General features: G+C 43.2%; 1 protein-coding gene across 7 annotated transcripts in view; it reads right to left on the minus strand.

Annotated features, from left to right (window-relative positions):
- The window catches only part of arhgap12b (Rho GTPase activating protein 12b), a 93,142-nt gene extending 74,806 nt beyond the window's left edge, over positions 1 to 18,336 (minus strand). For 2 of the 7 annotated variants that reach the window (XM_031835947.1, XM_020494867.2), the window contains exons 1-2: positions 18,123 to 18,335; positions 14,468 to 15,326 (exon numbers count right to left, since the gene is read on the minus strand). In XM_031835947.1, coding sequence (XP_031691807.1) covers positions 14,468 to 15,217 — 750 coding nt within the window. In that variant the 5' untranslated portion in view covers positions 15,218 to 15,326; positions 18,123 to 18,335. Of the gene's footprint in view, positions 1 to 14,467; positions 15,327 to 18,122 lie in introns of all 7 variants that reach the window. The other 5 variants (XM_031835949.1, XM_031835950.1, XM_031835948.1 and 2 more) reach the window with 4 other exon arrangements.
- Positions 18,337 to 19,190: the final 854 nt, after the last annotated feature.

Here is a 19,190-nt window from a genome sequence, read left to right on the forward strand (position 1 = left end):
CTAGCCACCGTGCTTCTACACCTGCATTGCTTGCTGTTTGGGGTTTTAGGCTGGGTTTCTGTACAGCACATTGAGATATCAGCTGATGTACGAAGGGCTATATAAATAAAATTGATTTGATTTGATTTGACTATGAGACATTTGACAGAAGTACCGAAAGTAAAACATTCTAATACCGAACCGTTTTCATGATCTAGTATCGGAAAAAGTAGCAAAGTTTCGGTGTATTGTGCAACACTAATAATCTGTGTAACAAATGGCACACTAGTCTTTATGTAGTACAATACTTTTGACTAGGGCCCATAGGGAATTGGGTGCAATTTGGGACACATCCTTAGTTAATCACCAGATATAATTCACATTATCCATGGCCTGGGGTGATGCAAAGTTTGGTAAATTACGGTAAAATTTCCCTCTTTTATGCAACCACGCTTCCCAAAAATATTAAGCTTCAAAGATGCCTGCAGAAAGAATGGGGTATCAGCTATGACATGACACCTCGAGTTAGAAAGAAAATCTATTTGGTTATTTAATTACAGTATGTGAAGTGGATTTACACCCGGTAACGGAATTATGGTAATGAAATTACCTCATGGGTCCCTGATCTGTACTTTACAGAAATGCATAATTATGGATATGAATACATGTCTCTTCCTGGAGATGCATCCTGAATAGGTACACAAATGTAGAACTATCTAATATCCTTATTTTGCATATTTGGGTATTATTCTACACACTGGCTATTATTGTAATGAGCTACGGCCCAAACAAGACCAGATTTGGTTGGTCCGGACCAAACCAAATCTGAAACAATCATACATGTCTATGTTTCACAAGTTTGGACATGACAGCACAGTAGAGCACAGTATTGTGCAGTACAGCGCAGCACAGTAGAGTTCAGTAGATATGTTCAGTACATTAGGGTACAGTACAATACATTATACTGTACTCTAGTGTGCTCTATTGTAATGAACTCAGCTCCTGTACTCTACCATACTGTGCTGTCCAAACTTGTGAAACAAAGATGTCTGTGATAGGTTCAGATTTGAAATACAGAAAGAGATTGTCCAGACTGTTTTTACAGAAAGGGGGGTGGGGACAGCTATGAGCTGAACATAACAGTATGCCAGTGGAAGGGAGGACAGTAGCAGGTGACCCAACTGTGGGGTTTATGACTACTATGATATCCCATTGTAGCCAATTCAATTGCAGGAATTACGTTACTGATTTGGTAACAGAATTACGAGTTTTAATCACTTAATAATTCATAAACAAACTTGATATCAATAAAAACACTACGTGAAATATCTTAAAGATATGTGCGTTTTTGGTAAGGGAATTACAAGGCACAAGGCAATGTTTCTTAAACTTATGGAAGGCAAAACATTTCTCCAAAACTCAACATAAGTGTTGATATTAGTTGGCAATGGTCTTCACCTTAACATGTTTTGATGCATTTCTAATACATTTTTTAATACATTTTCTGGTAGATGTTCAATCTGTTTGACCAGGAAAATGGTTGAACAATGGCCTTACATTTCTTGGTCCTTTTAGATAGAAATGCGCAGACAGACAGAGCGAGACAGAGAGCGAGCTTATTCTCATGGAAGAAAAAGTGTCTGTAATGTGAGGAATCAGAAAACATGGCCAACAATACCACAGCACCTCTCACTTGCCACACAATAGCCGACAAGACATTTTATCCCCGGCCGGCCAGGACAGGAACCCAATCTCTGAATGACTCTCCTAAATCCTGACATCAATATAATAGAATGATACATTGCTTTTACTTATAAACAACTTGATTGTCCATTGCAACAGAAATGTGTATTTTTGCTGTCTGTTTTTTAATTCCCGACCCACTTGTAGCCTATTTGTTGGGACCAATATCCCTTTAACGTAAAGCCTCCTCCAGGCAGCATCTCGAGTCTACCAGTAGCATGTCCAATGATCCAGTACAGTGGGCCTCCAAGAGAAAAAATACTAACAGCTGTTCAAATGGTTCCAGACAGTCTAGGTTATGCAACTGGGTCCTGAGAGACGGGAGCCTGAAGCATCCACTCATACACAGTTACACACCAACTACCCTCCGCTCCAGACCACTGCCAAAGAGCGGGTCGGTTTCTCACACCATCCCTAAAAAGTAAAACACACACTAAAAATGGAACGGTGGCTGTCAAATCTTCACAGATAAGTGAAACTCTAGTCTCACTTCGGGATGCTTTCCTAACGCCACAACAACAGAAGCAGCAAGCAAGGTTTCACTAGCGATACCAAGGCAAGGCAGTGGTTGACTTTGACCGCTAGCTAGTTTACACACAATAGTCTCAGCTAGTTTAATTAGGTGTGTGGGAGGTAGAGGAAGGGAAGGAAGGCAGGGGGGAAAGAGGGAAGAGGAAAAGCGATTAGAGACAAAAGCAGGGATGACTCTTTTTTGCCTTGTCCTCTGGGTACATGATGTCCCAGAGAATCTGAACAACACTAGTCAGCCCAGCGCCAGCGCGAGAGAGAGCAAGTGAGCACGAGAGAGAGAGAAAATGCGAGAGAGAGGGAGAGAGTGATGGGTGAATCATAGCATTAACCTTCTGTTGGACTCTAATGGCATTACTGACGGTTCCTACGTGGCAGACAGGGTCTTCTTAACTGTTCACCAGCTCACTCTCACTGCATAGGTACAGAACAGGACTGACCAACTGCATAGGAACAGGAGCGATCAACACTAATCTGCCTGAAATAGAGGCACCATGTTCAGGGTAGAGAAATAAGTGGCGGAGTGTGTGACATATTGTGCATCTGAATTACCTTTCAAATTTATCCTGGGCCAAGATCCATCAAATACTTAAAGGAGTAGTTCACTATTTTACAACTTGATGTTAAATGGTTCTCCACTCTGAAAATATTAACATGTCCTTCGCATTGAGTAACTCTGACAACATTCTATCGATATCACTCATCCTCACCAGAGAGAGAAAGAGAGGGGTGGGTAGAGATGGAGAGAAGGAGAGAGAAGCAGAGAGAGAAAAAGAGAAGCCAAGAGAGAGAGCTCTAGACTTTGATGTACTATTTGCTCAGGTTAAATATTGGATTAGAGTGAGCTCTGCTGCTTCACTTCAGAGGGATGAGCAGGGCTTCATTGAATTACCCATGCACTCGACCCATCACCAGGCCTGTACTGTATGTGTACGTTTGTGTGTGTACTGTGGCAGGAATGACAAGTATGCACTGGAAAACAAGCAATGGCCTACTTCGTCTGGGAAGTAGTTAAGACTCTCAGCACAACTCAGCAAACAGACTAGAGAGCAAAGTATAAGAGCCTTCCACTATAAAACACCATGAAAACGCAGCCTGCTTTCAGCCAGATCATCACAACAGTAATTACTATATTTTTTGCTTCTTCTGACTGTAGAAAACGATCAACTGTGAATATGAAACACGAACACAGTCTGCTTAGTGTTTACGCAAAGCCAGCCCAAACGTGAGCTGTGTCTGTCAGCCCCTGTTACAGATTCCCAACCTTTGCTCCAGCTCTCTTCTTGCACAAACTTGTAAACAAATGCCTAACTGACTGAGGTAAATGTGTAGGCCCAACTAACTCAAAAGGGCATTGCGCACAAAAGTGAGATAAGAGAAAGACTCAGACAGCACAGCGCTAGCTAGCGGTCTTCCTTGCCCTCACATGACGTCGCTGTAATGTTTCTCTTTTCAGTCATTCATAGATGGCCAGTAAATAAGTAATTGGTTCACAGCTAGTTCACAGACCCACTAATCAGATTCACCAAAACAGGAAAAAACAACCATGTCTGTATCCGTCCGGCCTTCTGTCTCTGCCTGGGTTCACTAGGGTAGCATCCCAAATGGTACCCTATTCCCTATGAGGCTCAGGTCAAAAGTAGTACACTAGTATACAGAATAGGGTGCCATCTGGGACGCCGCCCTAGCCTTTTATCCCACTGGGAGGGTAAAGATCTATACCATAGCCTCTCACTGCATATGCCTAGGCCTCTGTGGATGCGTCCCAAATGGCAGCCTATTCCCAATGTACAAAATGGCACCCTATTCCCTATGCAGTGCACTACTTTTGACCAGAGCACTAGACCCTGGTCAAAAGTTCACTATATAGAGAATAGGGTGCCATTTGAGATGCAACCAAAGTTCACTCTTCATAGCACTTACATCCCATAGGGCTCCGGTCAAAAGTAGTGCACTTAAAAGAGAATAGGGTGCCATTTGGGGCTCGATATCAGATGAGAGCGCAGCTACCAGATTAACATGAGCATACATAATGGTAGACATGAGAATTCATAGATCTGACCTTGGGTCAGCTCAGACCAGCTGTTCCTTTTCCACGGATTTACTCCTGTATACAGTTTCATACCAGTTATGTCATGTACACTATTTGTGGTCCTGAGTGAAGCCGAGGCTATACGATAGAAGTGGTGTTGCCTCTTTCTATTGGGAGATGCTGTCATAAAGACATGCAATATGGGGGTATTTTCAGGGGTGATATACATGCTTCTAAATATGGTCCCTTTACTATCCCAACATTAGATAAACATGGTGGTGCACCTGGCAGGGTCCGGAGGTACTGCAGGGGTCTGCGGCCAGAACAAAGATATAATGCAACATGTAGCAATTTCAACAATTTTACTGAGTTACAGTTCATATAAGGAAATCAGTCTGTTGATTGTGGCCTGTGGAATGTTGTCCCTCCCCTCTTCAATGGCTGTGCGAAGTTGCTGGATATTGGAACACGCTGTCGTACACGTCAATGCAGCGCATCCCAAACATGCTCAATGGGTGACGTGTCTGGTGATTATGGAGGCTATGGAAGAACAGGGACATTTTCAGCTTTCAGGAATTGTGTACAGATCCTTGCAAGATGGGGCCATACTGAACAATGAGGTGATGGCGGCAGATGAATGGCACGACAATGGGCCTCAGGATCTCTTCAAGGTATCTCTGTGTATTCAAATTGCAATAGAGAACATACAATTGTGTTTGTTGCCCGTAGTTTATGCCTGCCCATACCATATCCCCACCTCCATCACTATACCATAAGTGGTCTGCAGAGGCCAGTTGGACGTACTGCCAAATTCTCTAAAACGACGTTTGGTAGAGAAATTCTCTGACAACAGCTCTGGTGGACATCACAACTTGAGACATCTGTGGCATTGTGTTGAGTGACAAAACTGCACATTTTAGAGTGGCTTTTAATTGTCCCCAGCACAAGGTGCACTTGTGTAATGATCATGCTGTTTAAATCAGCCACACCTGACAGGTGGATGGATTATCTTGGCAAAGGAGAAATGCTTACTAACAGGGATGTAAACACATTTGTGCACATGTAACAGGGTTGGTTATCTTTCCAATTTCCTCTAAAGAAATTTGTATTTAAATGTTCAAGCACTCTAATTGGTTGGTTCAATTCCGTTGACAATAAGGCGTGTTATTGGCCCCGCTTGCAGATAAGGAGAGATTGCGAACGTCAGGTCTCCCCAGTATGAAAATATAATGCAAGGGGTAGGTCACGTTCTGAATACTGTATTCTGTTTTTATATTTTACAATGTGTACAAGTTTGCTAAACATACCTGATTTATACATGTGTGGGTATATGGTACCTGTTAGGGAATGAGGGGCTTTCTGGAATGTGCTTGGTATATGATTGCTGTATATAAGTGTTTTAGCTAGCATGCACCGATGAAATGGTCACATAAGCTCACTGCTAACACATTGTTTTCATGCATACAGATTTCACCGTCGACAGCCATCAACATCATTAAGCCCTGCACAACTAACGTGCTGTTTCCTATTTAATCACAGGTATTTACACATATTTTGTATATTATTTATGCCCAGTATGAAAATGTGATGCAAGGGATTTTACCATCAACATCATTAAGCCCTGCACAACTAGCGTGATGTTTCCTATTTAATCACAGATAATAAATAACGCTCAACTGGGACCACTGGCTGGGGTGATTTATTTGACCTAAACACAACGCAAGGAGAGTATGATTAACATCTGTTACACACACAATGAGAGAAATACACTTTTTGGGCACATAGAACATTTCTGGGATCTTTTATTTCAGCTCATGAAGCATGGGACCAACACTTTGCATGTTGCATTCATATTTTTCGTCAGTGTATATACACTACATGACCAAAAGTATGTGGACACCTGCTCATCTCATTTAAAAATCATGGGCATTAATATTTCACCCCTCTGCTGCTATAATAGCCTCCACTCTTCTGTGAAGGCTTTCCACTAGCTGTTGAAACATTGGTGAGAGGACTTGGGACGTCCTTCCATTCAGCCACAAGAGCATTAGTGAGATCTGGCACTGATGTTGGGCGATTAGGCCTGGCTCGGTTTTCCAATTGATCCTAAAAGGTGTTCGATTGGGGTTGAGGTCGGGGCTCTGTGCAGACCAGTCAAGTTCTTCCACACCGATCTCAACAAACCATTTCTGGATGGACATCGCTTTGTGCACTGTCACGCTGAAAAAGGAAAGGGCCTTCCCCAAACTGGTGCCACAAAGTTGGATGCACAGAATCATCTAGAATGTCATTGTATGCTGTAGCGCTAAGCGTTAGGGGACTAGCCCTAACCATGAAAAACAGCCCCAGACCATTATCCCTCCTCCACCAAACTTTACAGTTGGCACTATGCATTTGGCAGGTAGTGTTCTCCTGGCATTCGCAAAACCCAGATTAGTCTGTCGGACTGCCAGATGGTGAAGCGTGATTCATTACTCCAGAGAACGTATTTCCACTGCTCCAGAGTCCAATGGCGGGGAGCTTTACGCTACTGCAGACGACGCTTGGCATTGTGCATGGTGATCTTAAGCTTTTGTGCGGCTGCTCGGCCATGGAAATCCATATCATGAAGCTCCCAACAAACAGTTATAGTGCTGAGGTTGCTTCCAGGGGAAGTTTGGAACTCGCTAGTGAGTGTTGCAAGTGAGGACAGACGCGCTACAGTACGCAGCAGTCCCATTCTGTGAGCTTGTGCGGCCTCCCACTTTATATATACACACACCATTTTTTTACATTTCAGTTTTATGAATATTTCTAATAAAATATTAAACTAAATTTTGGCCAAGGTGCGATGGCCTGCTGGTCCGGGGCCAGGAAATCAGTTGTCAGGCCAGTAGATCTCTCCAGTCACTGGCCCAACCAGCCCAGGAACTTCAGTAAATGCTTGCGATCCAGTTCAACATTTAGATTCCTGGTCATAGTCTAGTATTGAAAAACATAGAAGACTACATGCAGAAAATTCACGCTATCATATTAAGCATATGATTGGCCATTCATTGAAGCACCACCACGCTCCTATGAGCCACAATTTCTCAAGCAGTACATGAGTTGATGCCTTCACACAGCACACGCAAACTGCAAAACTGTCTCAATCCATAGGATTGAGGACAAGGCTTTGTAATGGCCACTCCAATGCCTTGACTTTGTTGTCCATAGGCCATTTTGCCACAACTTTGGAAGTATGCTTGGTGTCATCGACCATTTGGAAGACCCATTTGCGACCAAGCTTTAACTTTCTGACTGATGTCTTGAGATGTTGCTTCAATATATCCACATCACTTTCACTCCACATGATGACATATACTTCATGAAGTGCACGAGTCCCTCCTGCAGCAAAGCACCCCCACAGCATGATGCTGCCACCCCCGTGATTCACGTTTGGGATGGTGTTCAACGGCTTGCAAGCCTCCCCCTTTTTCCTCCAAACATAACATCATCATTATGGCCAAACAGTTCTATTTTTGTTTCATCAGACCAGAGGTCAATTCTCCAAAAAGTACGATCTTGGTCCCCATGTGCAGTTGCAAACCGTAGTATGTCTTTATGAGATTTTATGAACAAAAGAGCAAAACTATTTATATTTTTCAATTATCATGTCACCAGAATAAGACCCTAGATATTTATTGGAAAGCTCATCACCTTGCACTTTCACCCACCCTGTGAAATTCATCACCATTTATATGTCAACAAACTGCATGCTTTCCCGACGAGTTGTAGTGGGAAGACCACACAACGTTTCATTGTGTGATTCCTAGTGTACTTCGATATGATGGTCATTATATCAATATTTGCGCATTAAAGCCTTTCCAACGACATTATTCGCATAATTCATTTTACCCACACAAAAATCTCTCACCTTCTCTAGTGTATTTTGTGTTGACATTTGGAAAATTTACTGAAAAAAAATGTGTTTCCATCAGGCCTGTCATGACATGTTTAATTCAACATGCACTTTACTCACATAAAAAAACTCACATGTTACTCACATGTTTGTGCTTACTGTGACTGCTGTGATATTTGCGGTCAAATTGAGCTGCGGAACAAGAATGTTGTGTTGCCAGCCACAATGAAAGTTAAGGCCATAATGTGAATTGAAAAATGTAAATGTCTTAAGCCACTCCGCTCCAAAATCTCCTTCATATCTCGTAGTAGGGCGAGCGAGCAAGAACATGAGGGTGGCCCACATCGTGTCAAAAAACTGAAATACCAGTCCATACAGATGCCAGGCCAGGGTCTTGAGAAGTAAGGAAATGGGCTTATTTGGCCAATCTTTTAATAAGAGCATAGGGGCTGTGCTTTTAGAAGGGGGGGGGGGGTCTATGTGGGATTCAGAGGTCACATTGCCAATGAACCAAAGCTGTGTATCAGCCAGAGAAATGTAGGCCACTCCATCCTATAGCTACTAGCCAGACAGAGCCCTACAGAGAAAGGAATTATACAGGCAGGGAGAATATGGTAACACAGAGGTTTACCATCATTCACTGTACAGATCAAATCAATGTAGCTAGGCTAGGGAGACCAGCTGGCACCAGACTACAGGCTTGTCACTGACAAATCCACACACACACACACACACACACACACACACCCTGATTCTCTCTCTTATGGACCGAGAAGGATACAGGCAAGGGGAGGTTAGATGGGATTGGTAGAAAAAGGAGAAGCGGAGAACAGAGAAAGAGAGCCTTCGTCTCGGCTCATACTGAAAGTGCTTTGTTTAGCACATATACACAGATTTTTTTCTGTAACCCTGCAATGACACAGGAAATCGAAGTGTTGGTTGGTTGGCTGCACTGCAGGGCCAATCACATGCATAGCAACTGACCAGATAGGAAAGACTAAAGACCACAAAGTGAAAAGGAGCAGGTTTCATCTGACCAGACAGTGAACAATCTCTGCAGTTCACTGGAAGAGCCAACCGTCGGTGGGCTATTCATACGCTCCGTTGGCGCTACAGTCTGTCAGAAACATTCAACTAAAACCCTTTGATGCACATGAAAATGACATGGGCGAATGTGTACGATTATGGTCGCCAATTTGACAAGCATAAAGTTAATTCTGGTGAGTGACACACAGAAGATAATTTAGCATGTTTTTGTTCAACAGGATGCATTATCATAACATTCTAATTTTAACCATGGTCCGCGCCGCCATGGTCCAACGTCACCGACCATGTTCCACCATAAGTTCCATTCACCCTCTTTTCCAGCCCAAACACATGACTCTCTCTCACACACACCATTCTCACACTCGTCCTCACACAAACACAGGTCCCGCGGCCAGTGGGGCGACAGAGCAGAGCAGACTGATCCTCAGCTGATATGACCTAGTTTCTATTCAAGCCCAGTCCCTCAGCTGCCTCCTGCTCCACAAAGAGCCTTCACAATCTACTCTATGCCTGAGTTGAGAAAAAAAAAACTATATCCAGTTGTATTTATTATGGATCCCGATTAGCTGCTGCTAAAGTAGCAGCGATTTAAGCTAAATTAAGGGAGTTTATACCATTTTAAAAACATTACAATACATTCACAACACACTGTGTGCCCTCAGGCCCTACTCCACCAATACCACATATCTACAGTACTACATCCATGTGTATGTATAGTGCGTATGTGTGTGCTAATGTTTGTGTTGCTTCACAGTCCCCGCTGTCCCATAAGGTGTCTTTTTATATATATTTTTTTATCTAAATTGTACTGCTTGCATCAGTTACTTGATGTGGAATAGAATGCCATGTAGTCATGGCTCTATGTAGTACTATGTACCTCCCATAGACTGTTCTGGACTTGGGGACTGTGAAGAGACTAGAGGTCGACCGATTAATCGGAATGGACGATTAATTAGGGACGATTTCAAGGTTCATAACAATCGGAAATCTGAATTTTTGGGGGCCTTTATTTAACTAGGTAAGTCAGTTAAGAAGACATTCTTATTTTCAATGACGGCCTAGGAACGGTGAGTTAACTGCCTTGTTCAGGGGCAGAGCGACAGATTTTTACCTTGTCAGCTCAGGGATTCAATCTTGCAACCTTACGGTTAACTAGTCCAACGCTCTAACCACCTGCCTCACGAGGAGCCTGCCTGTTACGTGAATGCAGTAAGAAGCCAAGGTAAATTGCTAGCTAGCATTAAACTTATCTTATAAAAATCAATCAATCATAATCACTAGTTATAACTACACATGGTTATTGGGGCCACAGTGTCTCCTGACCCCTCCTGTCGCAGCTTCCAGTATTTATGCTGCAGTAGTTTGTGTCGGGGGGCTAGGGTCAGTTTGTTATATCTGGAGTACTTCTCCTGTCTTATCCAGTGTCCTGTGTGAATTTAAGCATTTTCTCTCTCTCTCTCTCTCTCTCTCTCTCTCTCTCTCTCTCTCTCTCTCTCTCTCTCTCTCTCTCTCTCTCTCTCTCTCTCTCTCTCTCTCTCTCTCTCTCTCTCTCTCTCTCTCTCTCTCTCTCTCTCTCTCTCTCTCTCTCTCTCTCTCTCTCTCTCTCTCTCTCTCTCTCTCTCTCTCTCTCTCTCTCTCTCTCTCTCTCTCTCTCTCTCTCTCTCTCTCTCTCTCTCTCTCTCTCTCTCTCTCTCTCTCTCTCTCTCTCTCTCTCTCTCTCTCTCTCTCTCTCTCTCTCTCTCTCTCTCTCTCTCTCTCTCTCTCTCTCTCTCTCTCTCTCTCTCTCTCTCTCTCTCTCTCTCTCTCTCTCTCTCTCTCTCTCTCTCTCTCTCTCTCTCTCTCTCTCTCTCTCTCTCTCTCTCTCTCTCTCTCTCTCTCTCTCTCTCTCTCTCTCTCTCTCTCTCTCTCTCTCTCTCTCTCTCTCTCTCTCTCTCTCTCTCTCTCTCTCTCTCTCTCTCTCTCTCTCTCTCTCTCTCTCTCTCTCTCTCTCTCTCTCTCTCTCTCTCTCTCTCTCTCTCTCTCTCTCTCTCTCTCTCTCTCTCTCTCTCTCTCTCTCTCTCTCTCTCTCTCTCTCTCTCTCTCTCTCTCTCTCTCTCTCTCTCTCTCTCTCTCTCTCTCTCTCTCTCTCTCTCTCTCTCTCTCTCTCTCTCTCTCTCTCTCTCTCTCTCTCTCTCTCTCTCTCTCTCTCTCTCTCTCTCTCTCTCTCTCTCTCTCTGGACCTGAGCCCTAGGACCAGAGCAAGGAACTTAAACGTTAGCTTTCTTACATGGCACATATTGCACTTTGACTTTCTTCTCCAACACTTTGTTTTTGCATTATTTAAACCAAATTGAACATGTTTCATTATTTATTTGAGGCTATATTGATTTTATTGATGTATTATATTAAGTTAAAATAAGTGTTCATTCAGTATTGTTGTAATTGTCATTATTACAAATAAATAAAAGGTATTAAGGTATTATATATATATTGAAAAAATATATAATAATAATAAAATATATATATATTTTTTTAAATCGGCAGATTAATTGGTCTCGGCTTTTTTGGTCCTAAAATAATCGGTATCGGCGTTGAAACATCGTAGCTGTATGCCAGTAGTTTAGACAGATAGCACGGTGCATTCGACGAAGTGAAGTCAATCTCTCCTCCACTTTCAACCAGGAGAGATTGACATGCATATTATTAATACTAGCTCTTTGTGTACATCCAAGGGCCAGCCGTGCTGCCCTGTTCTGAGCCAATTGCAATTTTCCTAAGTCCTTTATTGTGGCACCTGACCACACACCTGAACAGTAACCAAGGTGCGACAAAACTAGGGTCTGTAGGACCTGCCTTGTTGATAGTGTTGTTAAGAAGGCAGAGCATCGCCATTCCTTTCTGTAGAGCGTAGAACACTACCTCCTTCACAGGAGCGACTCGTCTTGTCATTTTACTCACAGGTCCATTAATTTTCACCTCAGATGGGAGGATGGGCCACTCCTGATGATGATGAGTCATAAGGGTAGGAGGAGGAGTGCTACATGATTAAATCTCAAGAGGGGAAGGAAATTAGGGTTTCAGTGCTGTGAGGTCTTTACAACGCGGTGTAAAATATGTAAGTAAAAATGCTACTTAAAGTACTATTTAAAGTACTACTTAAGTAGTTATTTTGGGTATCTGTACTTTACTTTTATATTTTTGACAACTTTCACTTCACTACATTCCTAAAGAAAATAATGTACTTTTTACTCCATACATTTTCCCTGACACCCAAAAGTACTGGTTACATTTTGAATGCTTAGCAGGACAGGAAAATTCACACACAAAGAGAATATCTAAGGTCATCCCTACGGCCTCTGATCTGGCCGACTCACTAAACATACACTATAAATACACAAAAGTATGTGGACACCCCGCCAAATTAGTGGATTCGACTATTTCAGCCACTGACAAGTGTATAAAAATCGAACACACAGACATGCAATCTCCATAAACAAACATTGGCAGTAGAATGGCCTTACTGAAGAGCTCAGTGACTTTCAACATGGCATCGTCATAGGATGCCACCTTTCCAACAACGGGTTATCAAATTTCTGCTCTGGTCAACTGTAAGTGCTGTTATCGTGAAGTGGTAACGTCTAGGACCAACAACAACTCAGCTGCAAAGTGGTAGGCCACACAGCTCACAAAACGGGACCGCCGAGTGTTGCCTGTCCTCGGTTGCAACACTCACTACCACTGGAAGCAATGTCAGCACAATAACTGTTTGTTGGGAGCTTCATGAAATTAGTTTCCATAGCTGAGCAGCTGCGGACAAGCATAAGATCACCATGTGCAATCCCAACCATCAGCTGGAGTGGTGTTGGACTCTGGAGCAGTGGCAACACATTCTCTGGAGTGATGATTCACGCTTCACCATCTGGCAGTCCGACGGACGAAACTGAGTTTGGTTTGTCGAGATAGGTGTGGAAGAACTTGACTGGCCTTCACAAAGCCCTGACCTCAACCCCATCAAAACACTTTTGGGATGAATTGGAATGTCAACTGCGAGCCAGGCCTAATTGCCCAACATCAGTGAACCAACCTCACTAATGCTCTGGTGGCTGAATGGAAGCAAGTCCCTGTAGTAATGTTCCAACATCTAGTGGAAAGCCTTCCCAGAAGAGTGGAGGCTGTTGTAACAGCAAAAGGGGGACCAACTCCATATTAATGCACATGATTTTGGAATGAGATGTTAGATGAGCAGGTGTCCACATACATTTGGTAATGTAGTGTACATGCTTGGTTTGTAAATTATGTCTGCTGGGGTGTGCCTCTGGCTATCTGGAAGAAAAAAAAAGAACATTCTACCATATGGTTTGCTTAATATAAGGAATTTGAAATGATTTATACTTGTACTTTTGATACTTAAGTATATTTTAGCAATTATATTCACTTTTGATACTTAAGTATATTGAAAACCAAATACTTTTAGACATACTGAAGTAGTATTTTACTGGGTGACTTTTACTTGAGTCATTTTCTATCTTTTACTTTTTTCACCACTGAGTAACATACATGCTGTTGCTGAGGATGACACTTGACTCACGTAGTCCTCTGCTCTAGACTTGGAGGCTCAAAGAGCCATTGACAGCGACCTGTTAGTTCAAAGTAAGGTTCAGGCTCCAAAGTCATCCGTGCTCTATTTCACAGTTGAAGTTGGCCCCTCGAAACTGACCTTATCAGCAACCACATCCAAAACCTGCCTGATGGACCAACATGTCTCTCCAGTATATCTCCCTGTCCTACAAATCACACTCAATTAGAAGACCCTACATTTTACCAGCGGTGCTATGAACACCCTCAACACATACAGAGGAGAAACATCCACCCTCCCAAGAAACAAATCTGTACCAACGCTTGCTGAACAGAACAGAAACCGATTCCCTAGATCCAAGGGTAATGGTGTTTTTTAAATTTTATAATAAGCACCTGCAGCAACTGTTGCTGCTCTTGTCAAATCTGGCAAAAAGTATTCAACGCAATGGGGTGGAATTAAGCCACATTCTCCACGGGGGCTGATGAATGAAGGCAGCTCTGCAGGGGACCGTGGAAGAGAGATGTTCCATCACTCAACATCTACTCTGACAGGAGGGAGAGAGAGAGATGGAAAGGACACTCACACGCTAGTGTCTTCCTGCTAGCCAGGGAAATATATATATTTTTTAAGGATGATGATAGAGAAAGGGTTGTAATAATCACTTCCCATTTAAGAACAGCAGCATCATACTGTCTCTTACCTGCATGTGTTCAGTAGAGCTGCTGCTCAGGTCATCTCCAGACTCCGAGTCGTTCTGGAGCTTCTCTGACCCCTCCCCCGGTGAGTCCCCAGGAGAGGAGAGAGTCCGGTCCGAGTCATGGCTCTTGCTGTGGTTTATATGGTGGTTGTTGGGGGCCCTGGGAGGCGGAGAGTCCGCCCGCATATGCGGTAACTTGGAGCTGTTGCTGTGGTGATGGTTCTTGTTGTTGTGTAGGAGCACCAGATCGGCTACGCCAGGGGGCTTGCTGTGCCGTGGGCTTTCCGGGTTCTGGTTGGCATCCTTGGGCAGAGAAGGTGGTGTGATGTGCCCCCAAGAGGGCGAGGGCGTGGAGGTGGGTGACGGACTCCCAAAACTAGACATCTCCTGAGGTAGCCTGTTGTTGAGGTTCTCGTTGGACGCGCTACAGATATCCAGAACTGTAGGCTTTACCCGGACCGTCCCACCGATCCCGTCCGACACGAGGGTCTTTGGTGGGGGCATGAGCGCCCGGCACACCTCCCTGACGTACTGCGCTGGGACATAGAAGGCTTTTATCCCCTCTTCCTTCCGTACCTGCCACCAGTCCTCGTTGGTCTTCCTGACCAGCATGTAGCACTCCCCCTGCCTGATGGAGATCATCTTATCTTTGGCCTTGTACTCATAGTCGTACTCCACCTCCACGTACACCTGGCCCGGTGCGAGGATGGGCAGATCAACCCCACCGCCGACAAGCCCCTCACTGTCAGCCATGATGGTGTTGACCACCCCTGACCGCTGACCCTTCAACCTCTGACCTTTAGGTGGTGTTCAGAATCAGAAGGTTAGGGGGGATCGACATCTCTCACTGGGCTCCCCTAGACTTCAGGAAGAGAGGGAATAGGGAAAGGTTTCAGTTAGGTTTTTAAGCATTTGACTGCATTATTTGTTGGTTATATTTGCCTACCACCAAAGGTTATTTTTATTTAAGGTTGAGCGTGATGGTACCTTCTTTCAACACAGACCAAGGCATTAATTTCTACCTTCATCCCATTCAGACAAACCTGAAACTTGCAAAAAGACAGTACTTTACAGCCCTCTGTCTGAATGGCAATTACACACAAACAGACACTACTACTCACCACACCAACACTTGCCTTTAAATTCTGCTTTATTACAAGTTTCTTTCAACAGACAATACTAGGGTTGGCAGGTAGCCAGGTGGGTAGGAGTGTTGGACCAGTAACCAAAAGGTTGATGGATCAAATCCCTAAGGATCAAATCCCCAAGGTAAAAATCTGTCGTTCTGCCCCTGAGCAAGGCAGTTAACCCACTGTTCCCCAGGCGCCAAAATATTGATTAAGGCAGCCCTCTGCACCTCTCTGATTCAGAGGGGTTTGTGTAAAATGTGGAAGGCACGTTTCAGTTGAATGCATTCAGTTGTACAACTGACTAGGTATCCCCCTTTCCCTAGCATGATGTCACAAGCTATTTCCAGACATGTCAGTAAATGAGGATCTTCCAGGAACAATTCATTTTCAAAAACAACTAAGTCCACAGGATCAGAAACAGTATATGACTGGATAGGAAATCCAGTGTTAACACGATTATCCAACCTCACAGGAACACAGGTGAGGACAGCCTGACCCCCACCCACACACACAGCCTGTCAGACTGCAATCTGACATCCTGAAACACAGGCAGGAGAAAGCAGGTGCTTTTCCGAGGCATGACTGTATGCCTGTATCTATAAGAAGGATGTCCCTCTCATCTACAGATTCATGAACACACAGATTTAGCCACTGCTGAATAGTGAACAACAGACTCCCATCAATAATAGATATATGGTAGTTACAGTAAATCTGAGAGTGAGTGTGAGTGACAGAGACTAGGCTATACCACAGAATTGTGAGTGATGGCTATGATTTATGAGAGCATCTTGACTGGCAGCATCACCGCTTGGTATCCCTGCCATCCAGGACCTATATACCAGGTGGTGTGAGATGAAGTCCTTAAAAATGGTCAAAGACTTCAGCCAACCAAGTCACAGACTGTTCTCTCTGCTACCACGTGGCAAGCGATGCATCAAGTCTGGTACCAACAGGACCCTGAACAGCTTCTACCCCCAAGCCATGACTGCTAAATAGTTAGTTAAATAGTTAACCAAAGAGCTACCTGGACTATATGAATTGACACATCACATACACTGCTGCTACGGTTTGCTCTCTGTCACTTTATTCCTAGTTACAGTACCACTCTACCTCAATGACCTCATACCCCTGCACATCGACTCTGTACTAGTACCCCTTGTATATAACCAAGTTACCCATCATTACATGTTTTACTTTTCTATTATTTATCCATTTTCTTTCTCTCTGCACTGTTGGGAAGGACCAAAAAGTAAGCATTTACTGTTAGTCCACACCTGTTGTTTATGAAGCATGTGATTAATAACATTTGATTTGGTGATTTATTTTGATTGCCCTCTCTCATACAGCCTACAATAGGGAATTCTTCATGCTTACCTTGATGTTCAGTTCACCCATATACTATGCACCAACAAGATCTAAAGTATCTGCTTATTGTGATGCACTCTTCATCCACAGCTAAACACACAATAAATGGATTGCTATGTAGAGCAATATTTATTATTATTATTATAAAAAATAACTAATTACACAAACTGGGTGACCTGTCATATGGTCCGGGGATGAAGGATGGATTACTATTATATCATCTGTGCTTTGTTGGCCACACAAGCATTAAAATACCGTGAGATTCTACATGCCTTTGTCCCAGTGTGGTTCTATTCGAAACAGATGTCGCCACAACTGTTAACGAGTAGCTAACCTAACTATTTTCCTAACCTTAAAGTAATTATTCTAACCTGTTAAGTTAATTACCCAAACCATGATTGCCTAGGGTTCTGTGTGTGTGTGGGGGGGGGGGGGGTCCCTCAGGCCAAAGGAGTTCTAAGACTCTTGAAATGCAACAATGGAGTTGAATCCATATTCAGTTTCATAAAAAGATCCCAACGAGACAAGAAAGGCTCATTTGCTCACAATGTATATAGACTTATTTTTATACTGTATTATTGACTGTATGTTTGTTTTACTCCATGTGTAACTCTGTGTTGTTGTATGTGTAGCACTGCTTGGCTTTATCTTGGCCGGGTTGCAATTGTAAATGATAACTTGTTCTCAACTTGCCTTTCTGGTTAAATAAAGGTGAAATAAAAGATTCCCGAACCACGAAGATGTAATATCACAGTATTTATAGGCTACCTGTTAGGAATCATTTTCATAACAATGATCTATGCTAAGAAAGCATCGTGAAGCACAGAAATGAAGCCAATAGGCTTATCACGTGAAAACCAAAGGATGGACAACCAAAACAATATTAGCACTATCCTATGCCACGAGTTCGTTGTAGTCCAAATATCAAATAGAATTCCGCACGTTTATAGAAATAGTTAAATTACACCATAAACAGCAGCATAGGTTTAAATGCACTCTCATCCGTTATGAAATTCGAGGTCGAATAAACTAAAAAAAGTAGCCAGTTGTTTCGCAAAAACGTACTGCAACAAAGTAACTTTGGAAGTAGCCAATAGCTAGTATCTGCGGTTTTGCGTTTAAAAATAACGGATAGCCAGACAAATTATATGTAGCCTACACACCTTGTGAATGGTTTCTTCTTTATCTCCAAAGGATAAGCTAGTCAACGGCGGTTGTTTTCGGCGGAACTTTTCCTCCAGATATTTCAGTGTTCTAAACTGCTAAATATATAGTAGGCTGGCATTCGATATTCAACCATACCATCCATCCCCTGCCTCGTTTCCACCCAGTTGTGGTGCTATCGCTTGTGAGCGCTGCGTTGGTCTATTCTTCTCCCATCCGCCTGTCTGTCTGTCTGCCAAGTATGATGGATGATACCCCTAGTTTGCCCTCTCGTGGTCCATAGTCTCACCGTTCTCAGTTGCAGTGCTGCTGCACCAGTTTCAATTTGGCAGCCACTGGATTTATTTTTTAAAGAAATTCAATCATTGTGGAAAAAGGTTATTTGTTCCAAATTACAGTTTCATTTGTAACCAATGTGGTTTCTTGGTTTAGCCTATAGGCTACTATATCCCGTTAAAGTGCTGGGGTTGATATCTATGATATATTTAAGTTGTAATGGCAAATATAATTGTCTGGTGATCTTCAAGACTGAGCTCCATAAAGAGCTCATATTAATGAATAATTTACCATCTCAGTTTCTTGAGTCACCCACCATCTGTTACTGTCCAAATCTGTGACAGACATTTCAAGAATGCCCCCACAAATATCTAATGATTGAATAATAGATTATGGGGGATTTAGGATTTGCAATATTAAAATTCATTTCTTTCTTAGTCCTGGTACAGCTGACCGAGTAAAACAAATACTGAAAACACAAGACCAAAATGTTCAATAATTTGAATTTCACTCGTCAGGTGCCGTTATTCTAGTATTTAGGGCTCCGAGGGGCGCAGAGGTCTAAAAGCACTGAATCTCAGTGCTAGAGGGGTCGCTACAAACACTGGTTCGATGCCGTGCTATATCACAACCGGCCGTAATCGGGAGTTCCAAAGAGCGGCGCACAATTGGCCCAGCGTCGTCCGGGTTAGGGGAGGATTTGACCGGGTTAGGCCGTCATTGTAAACTACTGACTTGCCTCGTTAAATAAAATAAAATGTGACAGTACCAAAGCGTGCTCTGCTGGTATG

The sequence above is a fragment of the Oncorhynchus kisutch genome, linkage group LG11 (assembly GCF_002021735.2).
Source record: "Oncorhynchus kisutch isolate 150728-3 linkage group LG11, Okis_V2, whole genome shotgun sequence".
In the NCBI taxonomy this organism is placed as follows: Eukaryota; Metazoa; Chordata; class Actinopteri; order Salmoniformes; family Salmonidae; genus Oncorhynchus; species Oncorhynchus kisutch.